A 16,864-nucleotide genomic window follows, 5' to 3' on the forward strand; every position below is an offset into this window, starting at 1 on the left:
ACAAAAATTACTGTAGAAAGATTTTATAATTTTGGATTCGTTTCTCCAGTTGGTTTCACCTCATTCATTTTTTTCTTTTCATGATATGGTTCCATTGAAAAAGAACACACTACACACACTTGTTTCCATGGACTCATCTTAAACTAATTTGAGCTCAGAGCACTTCTTAATTTTCCACTAGCCGATATCAAATTGAGTGATTAGCATCCCGGTTTAGAAAGTCAAGAAAGTTGACCGGTCAAATTAGATGGATCCGAGACTTGAATTCCAAATGGGTCTACCTTGTGGATACACAACATGATATGAATTCACACAGCCCAAAATATAAATCTTTACATGTCCTTTTGTCACCAAAATATCAGGTTTACATATGGTTCTAGGATATCCATTTAAGGTCAAAGGAGTTGACCAATTGGTTTAGTGGAATCTGAGACTTCTATTGAACCGGTTCACCTAGGTTTCGATTTCAAAATCACACTGTTTTGGTAGTTACAGTCTCGACGACGGAGGAGTCGGTCATTTTGGTGACGGAGAACAAAACAAACCGCAGGTTTTAAACCCTAAACCCAAAAAACCACCACTCGGAAGTTTCAGAAGATGGATGACACTGAGCTTCTCACTAGCAGCGAGCAGAAGAAGGATGACGCTTCAATAAGTCCTGCAGCTGCCGAAGCTGTTCCTCCCTCGTCGGATGATTCCGGCGAGTCTGATTCCGACTCGGAGGATGATGCCGAGTTGAATCATCAGATTGAAACCCTGGAATCGGAGCTCTCCGCCAATCCTTACGACTACGATGCTTATGTCCAAGTAACAATCACTCTCCACCTGCCATTTTGGCGTGAAATCTCTTTATTGAACATTTCTCAGGGATTAAATTAAAACGAAGTCACGCTTGACAATCATGTTATTGCGTGTGTGTTTTTGAGAAACTTTTGAGTTGTTCGTTATCAAAAGAAAAAAATCTTTGATTTCTGCGTTTTCTTCTTTCTCTTGTTGGAGATGGATGGTTTACTGGTTACATTTTTTCTAACTTTTTTTTTGCTTTCTTATTTCAGTATATAAAGCTTCTCAGGAAAACGGCGAACCTTGAAAAGCTAAGACAAGCAAGGGAAGCTATGAGTGCCATATTTCCGTTGAGTCCTTCTTTGTGGCTTGAATGGGCAAGGGATGAAGCATCTCTAGCCTCTAGGTAAAAAAATATCTGCGTTTCTTAGGCTCTTCTATTGCTAATACTTCCGTTTTTTCATCCCAGGCTTCACTGTCTTTCCTTTGATCATTATTTGTTACGGCTCAAGCATGCAATGTATAACACAACTTCTGAAAGCTTTGTTATATTTTTCTCTCTTCTGCAGTGAAAATGTGCCTGAAATTGTGAAGCTTTACGAACGGGGACTTTCTGATTATCAGGTACGTAAACGGCAGCTGCAATATAGGCTTTGGTAGTAATATATGATATTACCATTTTGTTGGAAGGGTTTTGTTAGATTGATTGACTGAAGAGATACTGTGGTATACTATTTCGAACTGGGCTGTTAGGGTTAATAAAGCTTGATTAATCTTGTATATTTTAGTATTTCAAATTTCTTTTTTTTATTGATTACAAGGTAGTGAGTATTTGTTGGGAGACTAATCCACCTTTTAGGCTCTATGATCTATTGTTCGACTGAGAATTCATTCCACATTGAATTACTAAGCTAGTATATGTGCCTTTATGCAGTCTGTATCTCTTTGGTGTGACTACCTGAACTTTTTGCTGGAATCTGATCCATCAGTACATGGATATACACCTGATGGTATTTCAAAAATGAGGAGTCTTTTCGAACGTGCTATTCCGGCTGCAGGCTTCCATGTTACTGAGGGCAATAGAATATGGGAAGGATATAGAGAATTTGAGCAAGGCATCTTAGCCACTATTGACAAGGCTGACGTTGAGGTTGGATCCATTTTCTTGATTTTGTTTTAACTACATTCGTTCACTTTAGTCTAGCAGCATGTTAGCGAGGTTTCTGTCCTAGGATGATTCCTGTATGAACTGAGAATAGGAGTGGTTGATCGAATTGTTGTTTTGTTTTCAGTGGGAAGAAATAATACCTTGTAGTAAACGAGAGCTAATGGTGGCTATGGAAATATCTTTTGGTCTTTAGGCTCTAAGTAGAACGAAAATGTGCTAGGTTGCATAGAAGGTGCTTGTAGCACCTTGGTGCTGCGAAAACATTGGTGATATTGGTTGGATTTTGGGCACACTGTTTTCTGAACAACCAACCACCTCTGTAATATGATTATAAGTTGCGTATGTGAATCGCTTTATTTCCTAAGTTTCATCTGTTTATAGTTCTTTGGGCATCATGGACTCAGTAAGGACTACTTTTATTTTGCAGGAGAGAAATAAGCAGATACAAAGGATTCGAAGCATATTCCACCGTCATCTGTCTGTTCCGCTGGAAAACTTGAGCTCCACCCTTATTGCTTATAAGGCTTGGGAGTCAGAACAGGGCATTGACCTTGATAATGAATCTGATGATTTGAGTAAGGTTTCTCCTCAGGCTGCTGTTGCATACAAGAAGGCACAACAAATGTATAGTGAGCGTGCCCATCTTGAAGGAAACATATCTAAGAAAGATTTATCGGACACGGAAAAGTTTCAGCAATTCATGGTGTGTATGGCTTATTATGCAGTTGATATTTGTGGAAGTTGGATTGTAATATGCCTACCATCTGGGATCGTATTGCGTGAAGGATTTGAATCTGCAGACTTATCTAGTTGGAAATTTGATGATTGTATATTTTTTTTTTTTGTATAGAATTACATAAAGTTTGAGCAGACGTCTGGAGATCCTACACGAGTTCAAGCTATATATGAACGTGCTGTGGCTGAATACCCGGTTTCAAGTGACTTGTGGATAGACTATACCTGCTATCTTGATAAAACTTTGAAGGTTATTCATCTCTTAATAAAACTTCCGGACGAACTTGTTATAGATCGTTTTGTTGTAGATCCTTTGTGGCGTTTTTTATCTGTCTATCACTTCTTCTAACTTGTCTTTTTATAGTGTTTGTTTTTTATAACAATTTGTGTTATGGACTTCCTGATTCAGGTTGGAAAATCTATAACGCATGCCTATTCTAGGGCGACTAGAAGTTGCCCGTGGACTGGAGATCTTTGGACACGTTATTTGCTTGCTTTAGAGCGTGGTTCTGCATCCGAGGAAGAGATTTATGCTGTAAGTCTCAATTGTTTAAATTGAAAACCAAAAGAATAATATTGTAGGATACTTGCCCTAACATATATTTATCTCTGTTATCTTCCTCCGACCATATCCCATGCGCTATGGTATGAGATCTTCAGAAACTCATACCGAGAGATATCCTAATATTCAAATTGTTGCATACAGGTCTTTGATAAGTCATTGCAGTGCACATTTTCCTCCTTTGAGGAGGTACAACTTTTGCTTCCATGATTTTCTTATCCATTTTCTAGCATGTATCCATTCACTGTATGTATGTATTTCTTACGAGATTTTCCTCATCAGTACCTGGAATTATATCTCACCCGAGTAGATGGCCTGAGAAGGAGAATGTTATCAACTAAGATGGTAGAGACTTTGGATTATTCTCTGATAAGAGAAACTTTTCAGGTTTGTAATGTCCTTCTTTTCTTAGCTTTCTATTTGAGAGCTATCTAGAGTTACATTTTTTGGTGAAAATAGTATTGATCTGTTTAGCTTTTCTCTTGATTTGTACCTCTTCGGCACCACTTATTAACACAATGTTTCTTTCCTTTCAGCAAGCATCAGGTTACTTAACGCCTCACATGCAAAATACAGACAGTTTGCTGCGTTTGCATGCTTATTGGGCTAACTTGGAACTGAATATTGGAAAAGATCTAGCTGCAGCACGAGGTGTTTGGGATAGCTTTCTGAAGAAAAGGTCTTGCAAGCTATATCCTTTATATTTGACTTATTACAGATTTAAACTTTAAATAATCCAGGCAGAGTACATCATTTGTCAGAATAAGGCAATCTGGTTCATTATGATTCATCTTGCTTGCGTCTCTCCAGTGGTGGGATGCTAGCAGCTTGGCATGCATACATTGATATGGAAGTGCGTTTGGGGCATGTAAAGGAAGCTAGGTCTATTTACCGGAGGTGCTATACAAGAAAGTTTGATGGGAATGGCTCAGAAGTATGCACTCTATTCCCTTTTGTTTCATGTGTTACTCTTAATTTTGTTTTGTTATCGAAGTAGGGATATTTGGCACTGAAAACACATTCTTTAGCTTCACATGCAACTGAAACGGCACTATCTATTATTAATTGAGAATTATAGGGTTGAGAAACCATGCTAAATGCGGTAATAGAGAATTATAGAGTTGAGAAACCATGCTAAATGCGGTAATAGAGAATTATAGAGTTGAGAAACCATGCTAGATGCGGCAACTGCAACACAAGCACTCAGCCTTTGTTAGTCAATGTTTATCTTCTATTTCCCATTGTTGATTTTATGTAAGATTCTGGAAGCTAGAGTTTGTATCAAAAATCAAGCTATTCTCCATGTAGTTCAACTAGTTCAGTTATCTCTTCTTTTCTCTTATTGAGTTTTCTCTTCTTTTAATGATGAAAGTGGAAGATTTGTAATTGACGCTTCATGTGACATTTTCTTGGAATATGGGTGCATGCTGTGCCTAAGTTTTCATGTCTGATGTTTATATGCATTATATTCATTTCCTAAGAAGGACAATCTTCCAGGATATATGCCATAGATGGTTGCGCTTTGAAAGGGAGCATGGAGCTTTGGAAGATTTTGACCATGCAGTTCAAAAGGTATAATTGTTAACTGTCATTCGGCATTTCTAGAAAACAGTGAATAAAATGTTGCTGGTTTTAGTTTTCTGCTAACTGTGATTTGATAAATACATCAACAACAATCTGTTAAAGTAAGATCAAATTCATGTTTACCGCACTGCTCTTGGCATCCTACATCCAGATTCCTTATATTTGACTCTGATGTACTTATATAAAAGCAATGCATTCCGTGCTAGAAGTACATGTAGAATAATTGTGAAAGCTGTAAATTATACTATCTTTTTGATTTTTGTTCGTTAGGTTACACCACGCTTGGAAGAGCTACAATTGATTAGGTTACAACAGGAGTCTCTAGCAGTCAAACCGCCAGCCGGCCTGAAAGAGCATAACCCACCAAAGAGTACACGTGAAAAGAGAAAAGCAGGGCCGAATGTAGAAGAAGAATCTTTGGCTAAGCGGCAGAAGAGTAAGGGTCAAAAAATGAATGAAGTGGACGCAGAAGGTAAGAGTGCAACTGTACCAAACACCAAAAACGTTAAAGCAGATATTGCAAAGGCAGCTGATTCAAATAAAAGTGAGATAGAAGACGCCAAACCAGCGAAGCCGAAAATTTATACAGACGAGTGTACAGCTTTTATTTCAAATCTCAGTGTCAAGGTAAGTAAATGGGCTTCTGTCAATTTTACTAAGATGACATATTGAAATAAAATTTGGGATTTTCTGATATGAGTTATATTGTTGTCGTCAGGCACAAGAGGAAGATGTGCGTAAGTTCTTTAGCGATGTTGGTGGGGTTGTTTCTATCCGCATTCTTCATGACAAAAACACTGGAAAACCAAGGGTCTCTCTCTCACACACGCCTTCATGCATGATACTGTTGATGAATCTGGAAATTTCCTAGTTCCTGCGTGATCATGTTTAGATCCTGTTAGAAATTAAGGGGAGATAAGCAAGTAGATCCTTCAATCTGAATTAATTGGTGTGAGCTGTTCATCATAGATAGCAATAATATGCATACTGCCAATGACCAGCTTCTGCCAGTTTCTGTTTTAGTGAATTACGTCGATATGGTGGATTAATATGCTCGATGGTTTTGTGTCTCGCAGGGACTGGCATATGTTGATTTTGTGGACGATGAGCACCTTGCAGCGGCTATAGCAAAGAACAGAAAGATGTTTCTTAATAAGAAGATCAGTATAGCACGGTCAAATCCAAAGAAGGGTAAAAAGGAATTCACTAGGCATGGAAGTGGTGAGATTATATGTTTCTTTCTGGTTTTTCCTCATGATTTAGCCGTGTATTGAAATCGTAGCTACTTGTACTGAAAATAATCTTAACCTGGTATGATTGTTTCCATAGAAGGTTCGGGGAATTCAAAGGACACATCCCAGATTTCTGAGAAGGCGAAAGCACCTCTCGGTGGAGAAACTGAGGGTGAAAGGCGAGGAAATGAAGTCGAACTAAAGGGTAAGAACACGTTTGCTGTCCCAAGAAATGTTAAAGCACTCGGCTTCACCACACCCAAACCCATCGCAGATGAGACACCAAAATCAAACGACGAGTTTAGGAATATGTTCCTTAAATAATGAGAGTCTTTCGCTTGGTCTTTGTCTTCCGCTGGATACTACTTTTCTTGTTCTACTTTCTAACACACTCCAAAAAAGCAATCTTATGTTGTAGACCGATGATATTCTCGCATCTGCTACTCTTGTTTTTTTCAAGATAATTAGACAATGTTCAATAACTAAACATGTATTTTCTAAGCAACCTTTACATGAAAGAATGCACTTCTACACTTGGGAATCAAGAAGACCATATACCCATTTTTTTTTTGTATTGACATAACTTACATCTAGAAAAGCGATGACATAGTCATTAGTGGCAGAGTCTGTGGGGCCTCTGCAAGATTGTGCTAATTAAACGGCCACAAAGTTTGAATATCTCAAAAAGCTAAAAGAGGATGAATATCGAACGATGATGCTTCCTTTTGACTTTTTTGTTCTTTAACGGTTACAAACTAGTCTCCTTTTGATACAAGAGGTAGTAATGACCATTTTCTTAAGCCTTGAGCAGTAACCCAATGAAGGTTATGAAAGCTATGAAGAAGCTCAAGTTCTGGTCTAGAAAGAAAAGGAAACGTAAGCAAGCTTGCCCATCTCAGGCTCACCAATGCTCTTGTGAGTACTCCTCCGTGCTGTCAGCGGTTGAGCCTGTGGCAGAAGCGGTGGTGGTTGAGCCTACAGCGCCTCCTTTCCCGTTTTGGTTCGATGAGATTGGGAGTGTTAGTGCGCCAGATACATCTGCATTTCCTTGGAATACTCAGTTGCCTCACAATCAAGAAGAAACCATTGTGGAGACAAGCCCGTTGTTGTCTCAGGTGTCTGATCTTCGCATCTATCAGTCGTATCAGCAGTACATGGTGCCGAATCCAAGTTATGGTGTCCCCATTGTAGATGCAGCTCCAGCCAAGAAATCAATGGGAATGTTCGGTTGTGTTATCGAGGTAAGTTTGAATGTTATTCGTTGTTTCTTCCCATGTTTTTGTAATTGAGAAACCGTTTTGAGAGCAAAACCTTTTTTTTTTTTTTTGGGCTATGTTACATGAGCAAAACTTAACATCTTTTACATGTTACATGTATGTTTGCATTTTCTTATTAGGTTTAATTAGTATTCTCTCCATATCCTTTTTTATTGATGTTTTAGCCAATTTTTGGTTGTTTCGAAATAAATGATGTTTTGTATTTCCAATGTAAAAGTTTGGTAAAGTATTAATTAATTTAGTTTAAACCAATGAATGTAATTTTGCAAGTTTTCTTAATGTGTGTGCAATGAACCAAAAACATCTTTTATTTTAATAAGGAAAGAGTATCAATTATTATGAAAGAATACTGAGTTGTACAGGAAACAAGAAGTGATAGAGACACTTGAAAGAAGAATAAAGGTCGGTCTTGAAACATGTAACTACAACTTAAAAATATTTGATGATGTTCAAGAATTTTATCCACCGTCATAATAACTTAATAAGATATTCCACAATATATATGCACGCTACATTCAAATAAATACTCGTACGATGTAAAAGAAAACGACTATACATCATACATGCGTACTTACTTTACATCATGTTTTCAAGACATGCTCAAAGTACAATTTCATATAGTTACGTTTCCAAATTCCAACCAATAAAAAAGAAAGAAAGACAAAATCCACACACACGTTACAAAAAAATAAAAGCATAGAAAATCTCAGAGATGCACGACCGAATCCCACGTGGCAAATAGTGATTGAAAGCTCTTAAAAGCTTCTCTTCACCTTCTTCACTTAACACTTTCACTTTCCACATCACACACCCTAAAAGCCTTTTACACTCACTCTCAACCTCTTCGTCTTCTCCACTCATTCTCGGCAGATCTGTCTGATTCGTGGCCCACCCACCAATATGTACGGACGTGACCCATGGGGCGGTCCTTTAGAGATCAATGCGGCGGACTCACTCACCGACGACGATCGCAGTCGAAATCTGCAAGAACTCGACCGTGCAGCTTTTTCTCGACCACTCGACGCTACGCAGCAGAGCTGGCTTCTCGGCCCAACCGAGCCCAAGAAGAAAAAATACGTCGATCTCGGGTGTTTACTAGTCAGCCGCAAAATCTTTCTCTGGACTCTCGGAACCTTTGTGTTAACCGCGTTTCTCGCTGGATCCATTACCACGATCGTCAAGAAAGTGCCACGCCACAAACACGAGCCACCAAAACCCGACAATTTCACTCTCGCTCTCCACAAGGCTCTCTTGTTCTTCCATGCTCAGAAATGTAAGCCCGAGAAAACCAACATTTCCCATTTTTACTCTGCTTTTTGTTGACTGATTATCATCGATCATGGAAGATATGTTTAATTCCTTATTAACATTTTGATCTTGCTGATACATTCACTCTAGTATATAGTCTTTGTTTTTGTTTTCCACTTCAATTTAAGACAAACTTGAAGCAGTGTATGTCATGTCTGAGTCTGATATTTGTTATGTTGCTTTGCAGCTGGGAAACTACCAGAGCACAATAACGTGTCATGGAGAGGTAGTTCTTGCCTGCAAGATGGTAAAGGAGATCAAGGACAAGTCTACAAAGATTTGGTAGGAGGCTACTATGATGCTGGAGATGCTATCAAATTCAGCTTCCCAATGTCTTACGCAATGGCCGTCCTGAGCTGGAGTGTGATTGAATACAGTGCCAAATACCAATCTGCTGGCGAGCTCGACCATGTTAAAGAACTCATCAAATGGGGAACTGACTACTTCCTCAAGACTTTCAACAGTAGTAGTGCTGGGTAAAATCTATGCAATGGTGGAAGAGGTGAAAGAAAATATATATATGTTCTTTCTTTGTGTGTTTGTGTGTTCAGTTATAAACGCTTTGCTTTTTTGTTATTTGCACAGGTTGGATTTGGGGATACAAGTGGAGGAAGTGTGATTCATAATGACCATTACTGCTGGATGCGTCCTGAAGACATTGATTATAAAAGGACTGTAACACCATGTTACGGTACCTGCCCGTATCTCGCTGCAGAGATGGCAGCTGCTCTAGCTTCTGCATCCATTGTATTCAAGGACAATAGAATCTACTCTCAAAAGCTTGTTAAAGGCGCTAAGATACTCTATGACTTTGCAGAGTCTACTAAACATAGTCACAGTAAACGTCATAAAGATGCTAGCGAGTTCTACAAGTCAAGCATGTCCGGGGATGAGCTTCTTTGGGGTGGAGCTTGGATGTATTACGCTACTGGTAATGTAACATATCTTGATAAAGTTACCAGTCACGTTATGGCTCAGGAGGCTGGTGCCTTTGGGAAAAGCTCTTATTATGGGGTATTTAGCTGGGACAATAAGCTTCCAGGAGCTCAGGTTAGTTCTTGTTTTTTGGGATTCTGTAGTTATGCTATTTTGGCCTGACTCTTGAACCACTTGATGCGCTTACTTTCTGGACTTTCTTTTAGTTGCTGTTGACCAGGATGAGGCTGTTTCTGAGCCCTGGATATCCATATGAAGACCTTTTGAGCACCTTCCATAATCAAACAGACAGAGTTATGTGCTCTTACTTACCTTATTTCAGAAAATTTAACAGAACCAAGGGTGAGTGAGTTGTCCATGATTATCACCTTAAATTCTTTGGACCTGTTCTGGTTTTGGAAGCTGTTTATAACCTTGCTATACCACATTAACAGGAGGTTTGATCGAGTTGAATCATGGAGCTCCACAGCCTCTCCAGTATGCTGCAAACGCTGCTTTCTTAGCGACGCTATTCAGTGATTATCTAGAAGCATCTGATACTCCTGGATGGTACTGTGGCCCTAATTTCTATTCTAGGGATGTATTACGCGAGTTTTCTAGATCGCAGGTATGCGTCCATTAAAGCAAAAATGAAAACAAAGAAGATAAAATGAGACCTTGTCTGATCAAAGTATGTGTTTTTGAGTCTTGGCAGATTGATTACATACTCGGTAAAAACCCTAGGAAGATGAGTTATGTTGTGGGTTTTGGGCAACGTTACCCGAGACATGTACATCACAGAGGAGCTTCAATACCGATGAGTGTAAAGAAAGAAAGCTGCAAAGGAGGATGGAAATGGAGAGACAGCAAAAAGGGAAACCCAAACACCATTACAGGAGCAATGGTTGCTGGACCTAACAAGTATGATGGATTCCACGACGTTCGTGCAAACTACAACTACACAGAGCCGACTCTAGCAGGCAATGCTGGTCTGGTCGCTGCTCTGGTGGCATTATCTGGAGGAAAAACAGTTGGTGGTATTGACAAAAACACTATCTTCTCTGCCGTACCTCCGTTGAACCCTCCCACGCCGCCGCCTCCAGCACCTTGGATACCCTAAAATGAAGTAAAACTTGAAACTATTGAGTGTGTAATAAGTCATCTATTTTTGCCTAAATAAAAACAAATAAAAAGCAAGTTTCAAGTGCTTCTTTGGCTTATTACATACAATGTTGTTTGAGAAACAAAACATTGTTCTCTCGGTTTTCTTAGGTATATAGTGTATATGCATTAATGCATATGATATATATAGCCTATATTCTTTGATTCCGAATTTGTAAGTAGTTGCGTGAGTCAGAAGAAAAGGTTTTGTGCTTTTTAGTGGAGAAGGTTACCTACACATTGCTCCTTCTCTCTATTCTTTACCCTCAACTTCTTCTCTTTCTTATTCTCTGCTTTAAATAATAATAATAATGATAAGAGTTGTCTCACATCTTGAGGTCCAGAAATGGCAGAAGAGAGGTCTCTTGAATATACACCCACATGGGTCGTCGCGTTTATCTGTTTCATCATCGTTCTCTTATCTCTTCTCGCCGAACGTGGTCTTCATCGACTTGGAAAGGTATCTCTCTCTCTCTCTCTCTCTCTCTCTCTCTCTCTCTCTCTCTCTCTCTCTCTCTCTGTAAAAACATTGTCTCAGCTCTAAGCTCTCATCTTCCAACAATATTTCATTCTTTTGTGTCCTAGTGTCTGAAGCGTAGGCGGCAAGATGCCTTGTTCGAGGCCTTGCAGAAACTTAAAGAAGGTATCTTCTTTCTTCAGCTTCCTCTGCATTTTCAAACATGAATCGGTTGCTAATTAATCACACCTGACCTGACCAAATTGATGTCTTCACGCAGAACTGATGCTCCTTGGATTTATCTCCCTAATGCTAACCGTATCTCAGTCCGCAATTAGGCATATCTGTGTCCCACCAGGTCTTGTAAACAACATGTTCCCATGTAAGAAGCCATTGGAGAATCATCATGCTCCAGAATCATCTCATCATGCGCTCGTCATCAATGCACGACATCTCCTTTCAACAGGAGGAGCAAGTCCAGACAATTGTGCTGCCAAGGCAATTTTTTTATTTTTTTTCTCATTGCCTAAAAAATCCGATATATCTTGCTGGATCCTTTTCTATTAACCGTTCTCTTGCCTTTCCATCAACATGGTTGCAGGGGCAGGTTCCGTTAGTATCCGTGGAAGCGTTGCATCAACTCCATATCTTCATCTTTGTGCTAGCGGTTTTTCACGTCATTTTCTGCGCCACAACCATGGTTCTTGGAGGAGCCAGGGTAATATGTAACTTGCTTTTATAGCTTTTTGCACAAGTAAAAAAAAACAGCGAAGACAACCTTGCATTGAACTTTTTATTCGAATGCTATCTTTTTGTTTTTTTTGTTTTTTGGGACTCTGATTAGTTTCATTGATTTAAAATTAAATTTAGATACAACAATGGAAACATTGGGAGGATAGGTTCAAGAAACATCCCTCTCAAAAGGGTGAGATTCGACAATACTATTCTTGATCAGGCAAATTGAATAGTTGATGTGATTTTTGCGTCTTGAACACGTTGCAGGCGTATCAAAGCGTGGTCATGCTCATGCTCACGCTCATGCCCTTCACGAGTTATTTAACGCAAATCACGAGTTCTTCGAGATGCATGCTGGAGGATTCTGGAGAAGATCTGCTGTCATTAGCTGGCTGGTGAGTTATGGATATTAAGGCCAAAAGTGTTACACACGAATCAAAATTTGTCTACCATCGTATCTGATATCTGATGAGATGAGCCAATGTGTACTGTTGATGCAGAGATCATTCTTCAAGCAGTTTTATGGTTCTGTCACCAAATCAGAATATATAGCTCTGCGACAAGGGTTCATCTTGGTCTTACTTTACTCTCTTTTTTTCCAACATGTTATTTCGGTTTTACCAAATTTCTCTAGCAGTCAAAATTTTTTTACTCATTTACCTTTCCAGACTCATTGCCGCACAAACCCATCATTTGATTTCCACCAGTATATGCTAAGAACATTGGAAATAGATTTCAAGAAAGTAGTGAGCATAAGGTAATTAAGTTAATCAATTTTAGTTTCTTAAATAAACACATCAATATTAGCTTGATGAGTTTTGCCTAATATCTTTCATTTTGTTGATGTGATCATGTAAATATAAAGTTGGTATCTCTGGCTCTTTGTCGTCGTCTTTTTGTTGCTGAATGTTGGAGGATGGAATACCTATTTCTGGTTGTCTTTCTTGCCTCTGATTGTAAGTTCTTGTAATCATTTTCATAAAAATTGTAACTCTTTTTTACCTTTTTGAATGGTGGTTACTTACAAGTGTTTTACAAAAAAAAAAATGCAGCTGTTACTAATGGTGGGTGCTAAATTGGAAAATATAATAAGTAGCTTAGCTCTGGATGTGTCAGAGAAGCGAAACCGGGAGGAAGGAGCAGTCATCACACCTTCTGATGAACTGTTTTGGTTTCATAGGCCAGGGATTGTTCTCCAACTCATCCACTTCATTCTCTTTCAGAATTCATTTGAGATTGCTTTCTTCTTCTGGATTTTGGTAATTCTCTCTCAAACCTCAGCTTCACTTTCTTTTGCTTCCACAATTTTTGCTTTTATTCAGTACTTGTACTCTGTTTGCTTTTGCTTTTTTGTACATGTTATAATAAGTGTTTATTTTTCAAATAAGACCACAACCTTGAGTGTTTTGAAGGTGAAATCAGTTGTGACACATAATAAATGAAAATTTGGAATGTGTTTGGCGTTTGGGTTTAGACTTTGCAAAACTGAAAATATATATATCTAATTTTTTTTTTTGTTTCAAAATGTGTGAGAAGGAACAAAAATCCATGAAAAGCAAACACATAAATTGGTACGTTTGAACAATCACAATCTTATTTATGATTTGTCTATCGTATCATCAGTTCACATACGGAATACAATCGTGTATCATGGAGAAACTAGGCTTCCTTATTCCACGACTCGTCATGGGGTAATAATTTGCACTCTTTATAAGTCTGCCTAAGGTTTAACAAGTATTTTGGTACCATCTGATAGATTATTCTTTGTTCATACAGAGTGTTGGTCCAAGTGCTTTGCAGTTACAGCACATTACCACTTTATGTCATTGTTACACAGGTAAAATATATATTTAACCACATGTCTAGCTATTTGCAAGCACCAATTAACAAAATTAATTTGAATCATTTGTTGTTTGTAAGAAAAGATGGGTAGCAAATTCAAGAAAGGGATATTCGACGATGTAGTACAATCCACACTGGAAGTATGGTTGGAAGATACGAGGAACAAAGGGGAATCAACGAGCGAGACTCGGAGGATGGAGAAACAACCAACGACTCCTGATTCTTTTAGTGTCGAAATCATGGAATGTCAATACACTTCTTAAGTATTTTCGTAATCCCAAGAAGATCCATCCGCCTACGTTAATTTTTCTTATAACATTTCCACTAGATCGTTGTTGCTACATTTAGAGCTCTCATCACTCATCAGATATTTTGTGTCCATCTTTTTATATCGACACGCCAAATCAGTCTACATTTGCTTAACTAACTCCTCTTGAAATAAACACGCTTTTATTGAGCGTTTTTTTTTTGTTTTTGTTAACAAAGTCAACAACGTTTATAATTCTGTGAACGTTCATTAATTAGATGATGTAGTCAATTCAAGCATGGTGATAAATGATTTTTTGACTTTTTACGTAATTTTAATTGCAAATTTTTCAAATCATCATCATTAACAATTTATTTGGTCAACTCAATCTGAAACTACCGTTGATTTTAAAACTTCAAAAAGCGTTAGAAGTAGTTTACTTTGTGCAGAGTAAAAAATAAAAATAAAAATAATTTGATAGTATTATATATAGTGCTATTATCCTAAAAAATAAACGAAAAGGACTTTCACATGATTCAACTTCCATCAGATCCACAACGTTCCTCTCTCGTCTTTATCTTTGCCCTCTCTATTCTCTCTCCCATTAAAGCAGCAAAAATAAAGCAAAAAGCTTTTCCAAATTATAAAAGAATAAAAAAAAAAGTGAAGTGCAGGCCCACTGTGTCGTTGACTAATCTGGATTGTGGACAGAGATACAAGAAGTAGGGTCACTTCTTTTCTTTTCTTTCTTTTGCTCCAAATCCAACGGCTGAGATCTAACGCCGGCAACGACCGAATTTAAAGAGGTTTGTCAGGAAGCGAGTCGAGCACCAAAGCGTGGTTGTGGTCTCCTTCGTACGTCACGATAAGCATCATCGCGTCGTCGAGTGCACGCTCCACGTGCTTACGCGCCGGACATCCTCTCACGCTGCTGCACTTGTAATATCCCCTGCCACCACCGAGTTTTCCCACTTCGAGTTTTAGTTTCTCTTCTTTTTTTTTATTAATAATAACACGAGTCAACTCGGCTTAGTATTATTTCCTTTTAAAAATTGGCTTTTCTTTTATTTAATTTAAGAAACAAACAACAAGTCAAAAAGAGCGTGAACCCACTACACTACTAGACGACACGTTTGGTACAACCAATATAGAAAAAAAAAAACTAGTTTTTCAATCAGGTAATAATATTTGACAATACACAAGTTGCACAATTTTTCTAATCTCCTATGGATTGTGTTTTTTTTTTTTTTTTTTAGGTAGTGATGAATGAAGTGATTATAGTGATGTATGTGTTTATACAGATTCATAAAAATTAAGAAAAAAAAAATTAGAACTAACCGAGGATGAGGAGAGCCTTTGATGGGTTTTTGACCATATTTTCTCCATGAATACTCATCTGATGGAATATCAGCCATCTTGCTGCTCACCGCAGGAACTCTTGTCACTCTTTTCACTCTTGATTTCCTGCTTTTTTTTTTACAAACAAATAAAAAGGTTTCAATATTAGTGAATCTCTAGACGCAGATCTAAACACAAGAATAATAATAATATTGGGATCTAATAAGTAAAAAAAAAAACCTTTTCTTGGTACAATGACAACTTCTTGAAGAAGAGGAATTACACCTTTTCTTCAACGACACTGACGACAATGGAGGCTTGCCTCTCGAACCCGAGACCTGAGATGATGGGCAGTTAGTGAACTCGAACCCTGAAGACATCTGATTACTGTCTGTGTCACATCTATGAGAAGACATGAACGAGTTCGACGGCGACGGCGCGAAGTTTATCGTCGACAACGGAGGCTCATGCGGTGGTCTTACGTTGGAGAGTATCGGAGCAGACAAAGACGGACCATTCTTGGTCTGATTGTTGTGAGATAAAGGAGGACGACGATTGATTGGAATCGGACAATAAACTCTAAACGCAGATCCACCGTATTGCTCTGTTTTCTGTCGGTTTATCATCACTGTTGTTGTGGTTTCTGGCTTTTCCTCCGTCGTCTTCCACTCTCCTCCTCCTCCACGATCTTCTGTTTTCGCCGTTGCCGTCGTGGTGGGAGGAGCTCGTCTGAATCTTGCGTGTCCGGTTCTAGATCTGTCGAGAAGAGATATCACTTTCTTGAAGCTGTTAACGGCGACGTCCGTCACCGCCGTTATCTCCGTTTGATTCTCTTCCGTCAGTTGACTTTGACCGATCAGTTTAAGAAACTCCTCAACGCCGTGAATCCCTGCAGACGCAGCTTCTCTCAGGGCGGTGTCTTCCATTTTCGTAGAAAAGCTGTCTCCTCCTTTGACTCTACCACCACCACCATAGCTGCTCATCATTAGCTCCACCGCCATATCTCACCGAACTCCACTCTAATACTCAAAAAGGTTTAAATTTATATCAAAAAACCGATCTTCTTCCCTTCTTTGTTTTGTTTAAAAGAAGAAGATGATGATGATGATGAGCACCGAGTGAAAAAGAAGAAGAAAAAAAGAAAGAGAAAAAGAAATGAAAGGGCGAGTCAACTCAACAAAAAAATGCGTTTTCTCTCTCTTTAAAGGGGAGATTGAAGATAGTGCATCAGTCAAATAGACTACCAGTGATAGGGCTACACGTGTGATCATTTGTATACCATTTGACACTCTCAACGTCAATAATTTTTATTTTAAATGGAACCACTGGAGCTGAAAAATACATAGGGGAGAGTATTCGTTAATTTTTGGATTCGAAATATCTAGATATTCGATATATTTGGAGGCAAATTTTAACAGTAAAACTTACTATTCTCATAAAATAGATAAATCGATTTTTTGTGATAGAAAAAAAAAAAAGAAAGACCGATTTTGCTAAGGTTAAGATAAGATAATCCTATA

At 38.5% G+C, this 16,864-nt stretch overlaps 4 protein-coding genes across 6 annotated transcripts; 3 read left to right on the top strand and 1 right to left on the bottom strand.

The window, feature by feature from the left end:
* The first annotated feature begins 488 nt into the window (after positions 1-488).
* Positions 489-6,551, top strand: LOC18031072 (squamous cell carcinoma antigen recognized by T-cells 3). Of its 2 annotated transcripts, none has more exons than XM_006413389.2 (16): positions 489-807; positions 1,056-1,189; positions 1,353-1,407; positions 1,718-1,933; positions 2,379-2,654; positions 2,802-2,936; positions 3,096-3,221; positions 3,393-3,437; positions 3,531-3,635; positions 3,785-3,927; positions 4,059-4,182; positions 4,746-4,820; positions 5,103-5,459; positions 5,551-5,643; positions 5,909-6,053; positions 6,162-6,551. In XM_006413389.2, exons 1-16 carry the CDS (start codon positions 598-600, stop codon positions 6,386-6,388), a joined length of 2,466 nt encoding a protein of 821 aa, XP_006413452.1. In that variant the 5' UTR covers positions 489-597; the 3' UTR covers positions 6,389-6,551. The 2 variants fall into 2 exon arrangements, with proteins under 2 accessions (XP_006413452.1, XP_006413451.1); XM_006413388.2 differs by having other exon boundaries at positions 6,165-6,551.
* A 276-nt stretch (positions 6,552-6,827) lies between these two features.
* Positions 6,828-10,770, top strand: LOC18031074 (endoglucanase 21). The gene is given in 8 exon segments (XM_024149507.1): positions 6,828-7,305; positions 8,212-8,614; positions 8,837-9,120; positions 9,122-9,151; positions 9,235-9,699; positions 9,792-9,927; positions 10,020-10,192; positions 10,280-10,770. Coding segments are annotated over 8 exon segments (2,319 nt in total). The 5' UTR covers positions 6,828-6,882; the 3' UTR covers positions 10,685-10,770.
* A 284-nt stretch (positions 10,771-11,054) lies between these two features.
* LOC18031075 (MLO-like protein 13) lies at positions 11,055-14,181 on the top strand. Its single transcript, XM_024149634.1, has 13 exons — positions 11,055-11,185; positions 11,311-11,368; positions 11,463-11,680; positions 11,784-11,900; positions 12,053-12,107; positions 12,185-12,312; positions 12,418-12,492; positions 12,586-12,674; positions 12,783-12,873; positions 12,970-13,176; positions 13,541-13,608; positions 13,694-13,754; positions 13,843-14,181. Exons 1-13 carry the CDS (start codon positions 11,072-11,074, stop codon positions 14,020-14,022), a joined length of 1,461 nt encoding a protein of 486 aa, XP_024005402.1. The 5' UTR covers positions 11,055-11,071; the 3' UTR covers positions 14,023-14,181.
* Positions 14,182-14,490: 309 nt separating this feature from the next.
* LOC18031076 (probable WRKY transcription factor 7) lies at positions 14,491-16,507 on the bottom strand. 2 transcript variants are annotated; one of them, XM_006413393.2, is made up of 3 exons: positions 15,585-16,507; positions 15,345-15,470; positions 14,491-14,955 (listed from the first exon to the last, which is right to left on the bottom strand). In XM_006413393.2, exons 1-3 carry the CDS (start codon positions 16,343-16,345, stop codon positions 14,805-14,807), a joined length of 1,038 nt encoding a protein of 345 aa, XP_006413456.1. In that variant the 5' UTR covers positions 16,346-16,507; the 3' UTR covers positions 14,491-14,804. The 2 variants fall into 2 exon arrangements, with proteins under 2 accessions (XP_006413456.1, XP_024005864.1); XM_024150096.1 differs by having other exon boundaries at positions 15,345-15,473.
* Positions 16,508-16,864: the final 357 nt, after the last annotated feature.

This window comes from Eutrema salsugineum, unplaced genomic scaffold, assembly GCF_000478725.1.
Source record: "Eutrema salsugineum unplaced genomic scaffold, Eutsalg1_0 scaffold_1, whole genome shotgun sequence".
In the NCBI taxonomy this organism is placed as follows: Eukaryota; Viridiplantae; Streptophyta; class Magnoliopsida; order Brassicales; family Brassicaceae; genus Eutrema; species Eutrema salsugineum.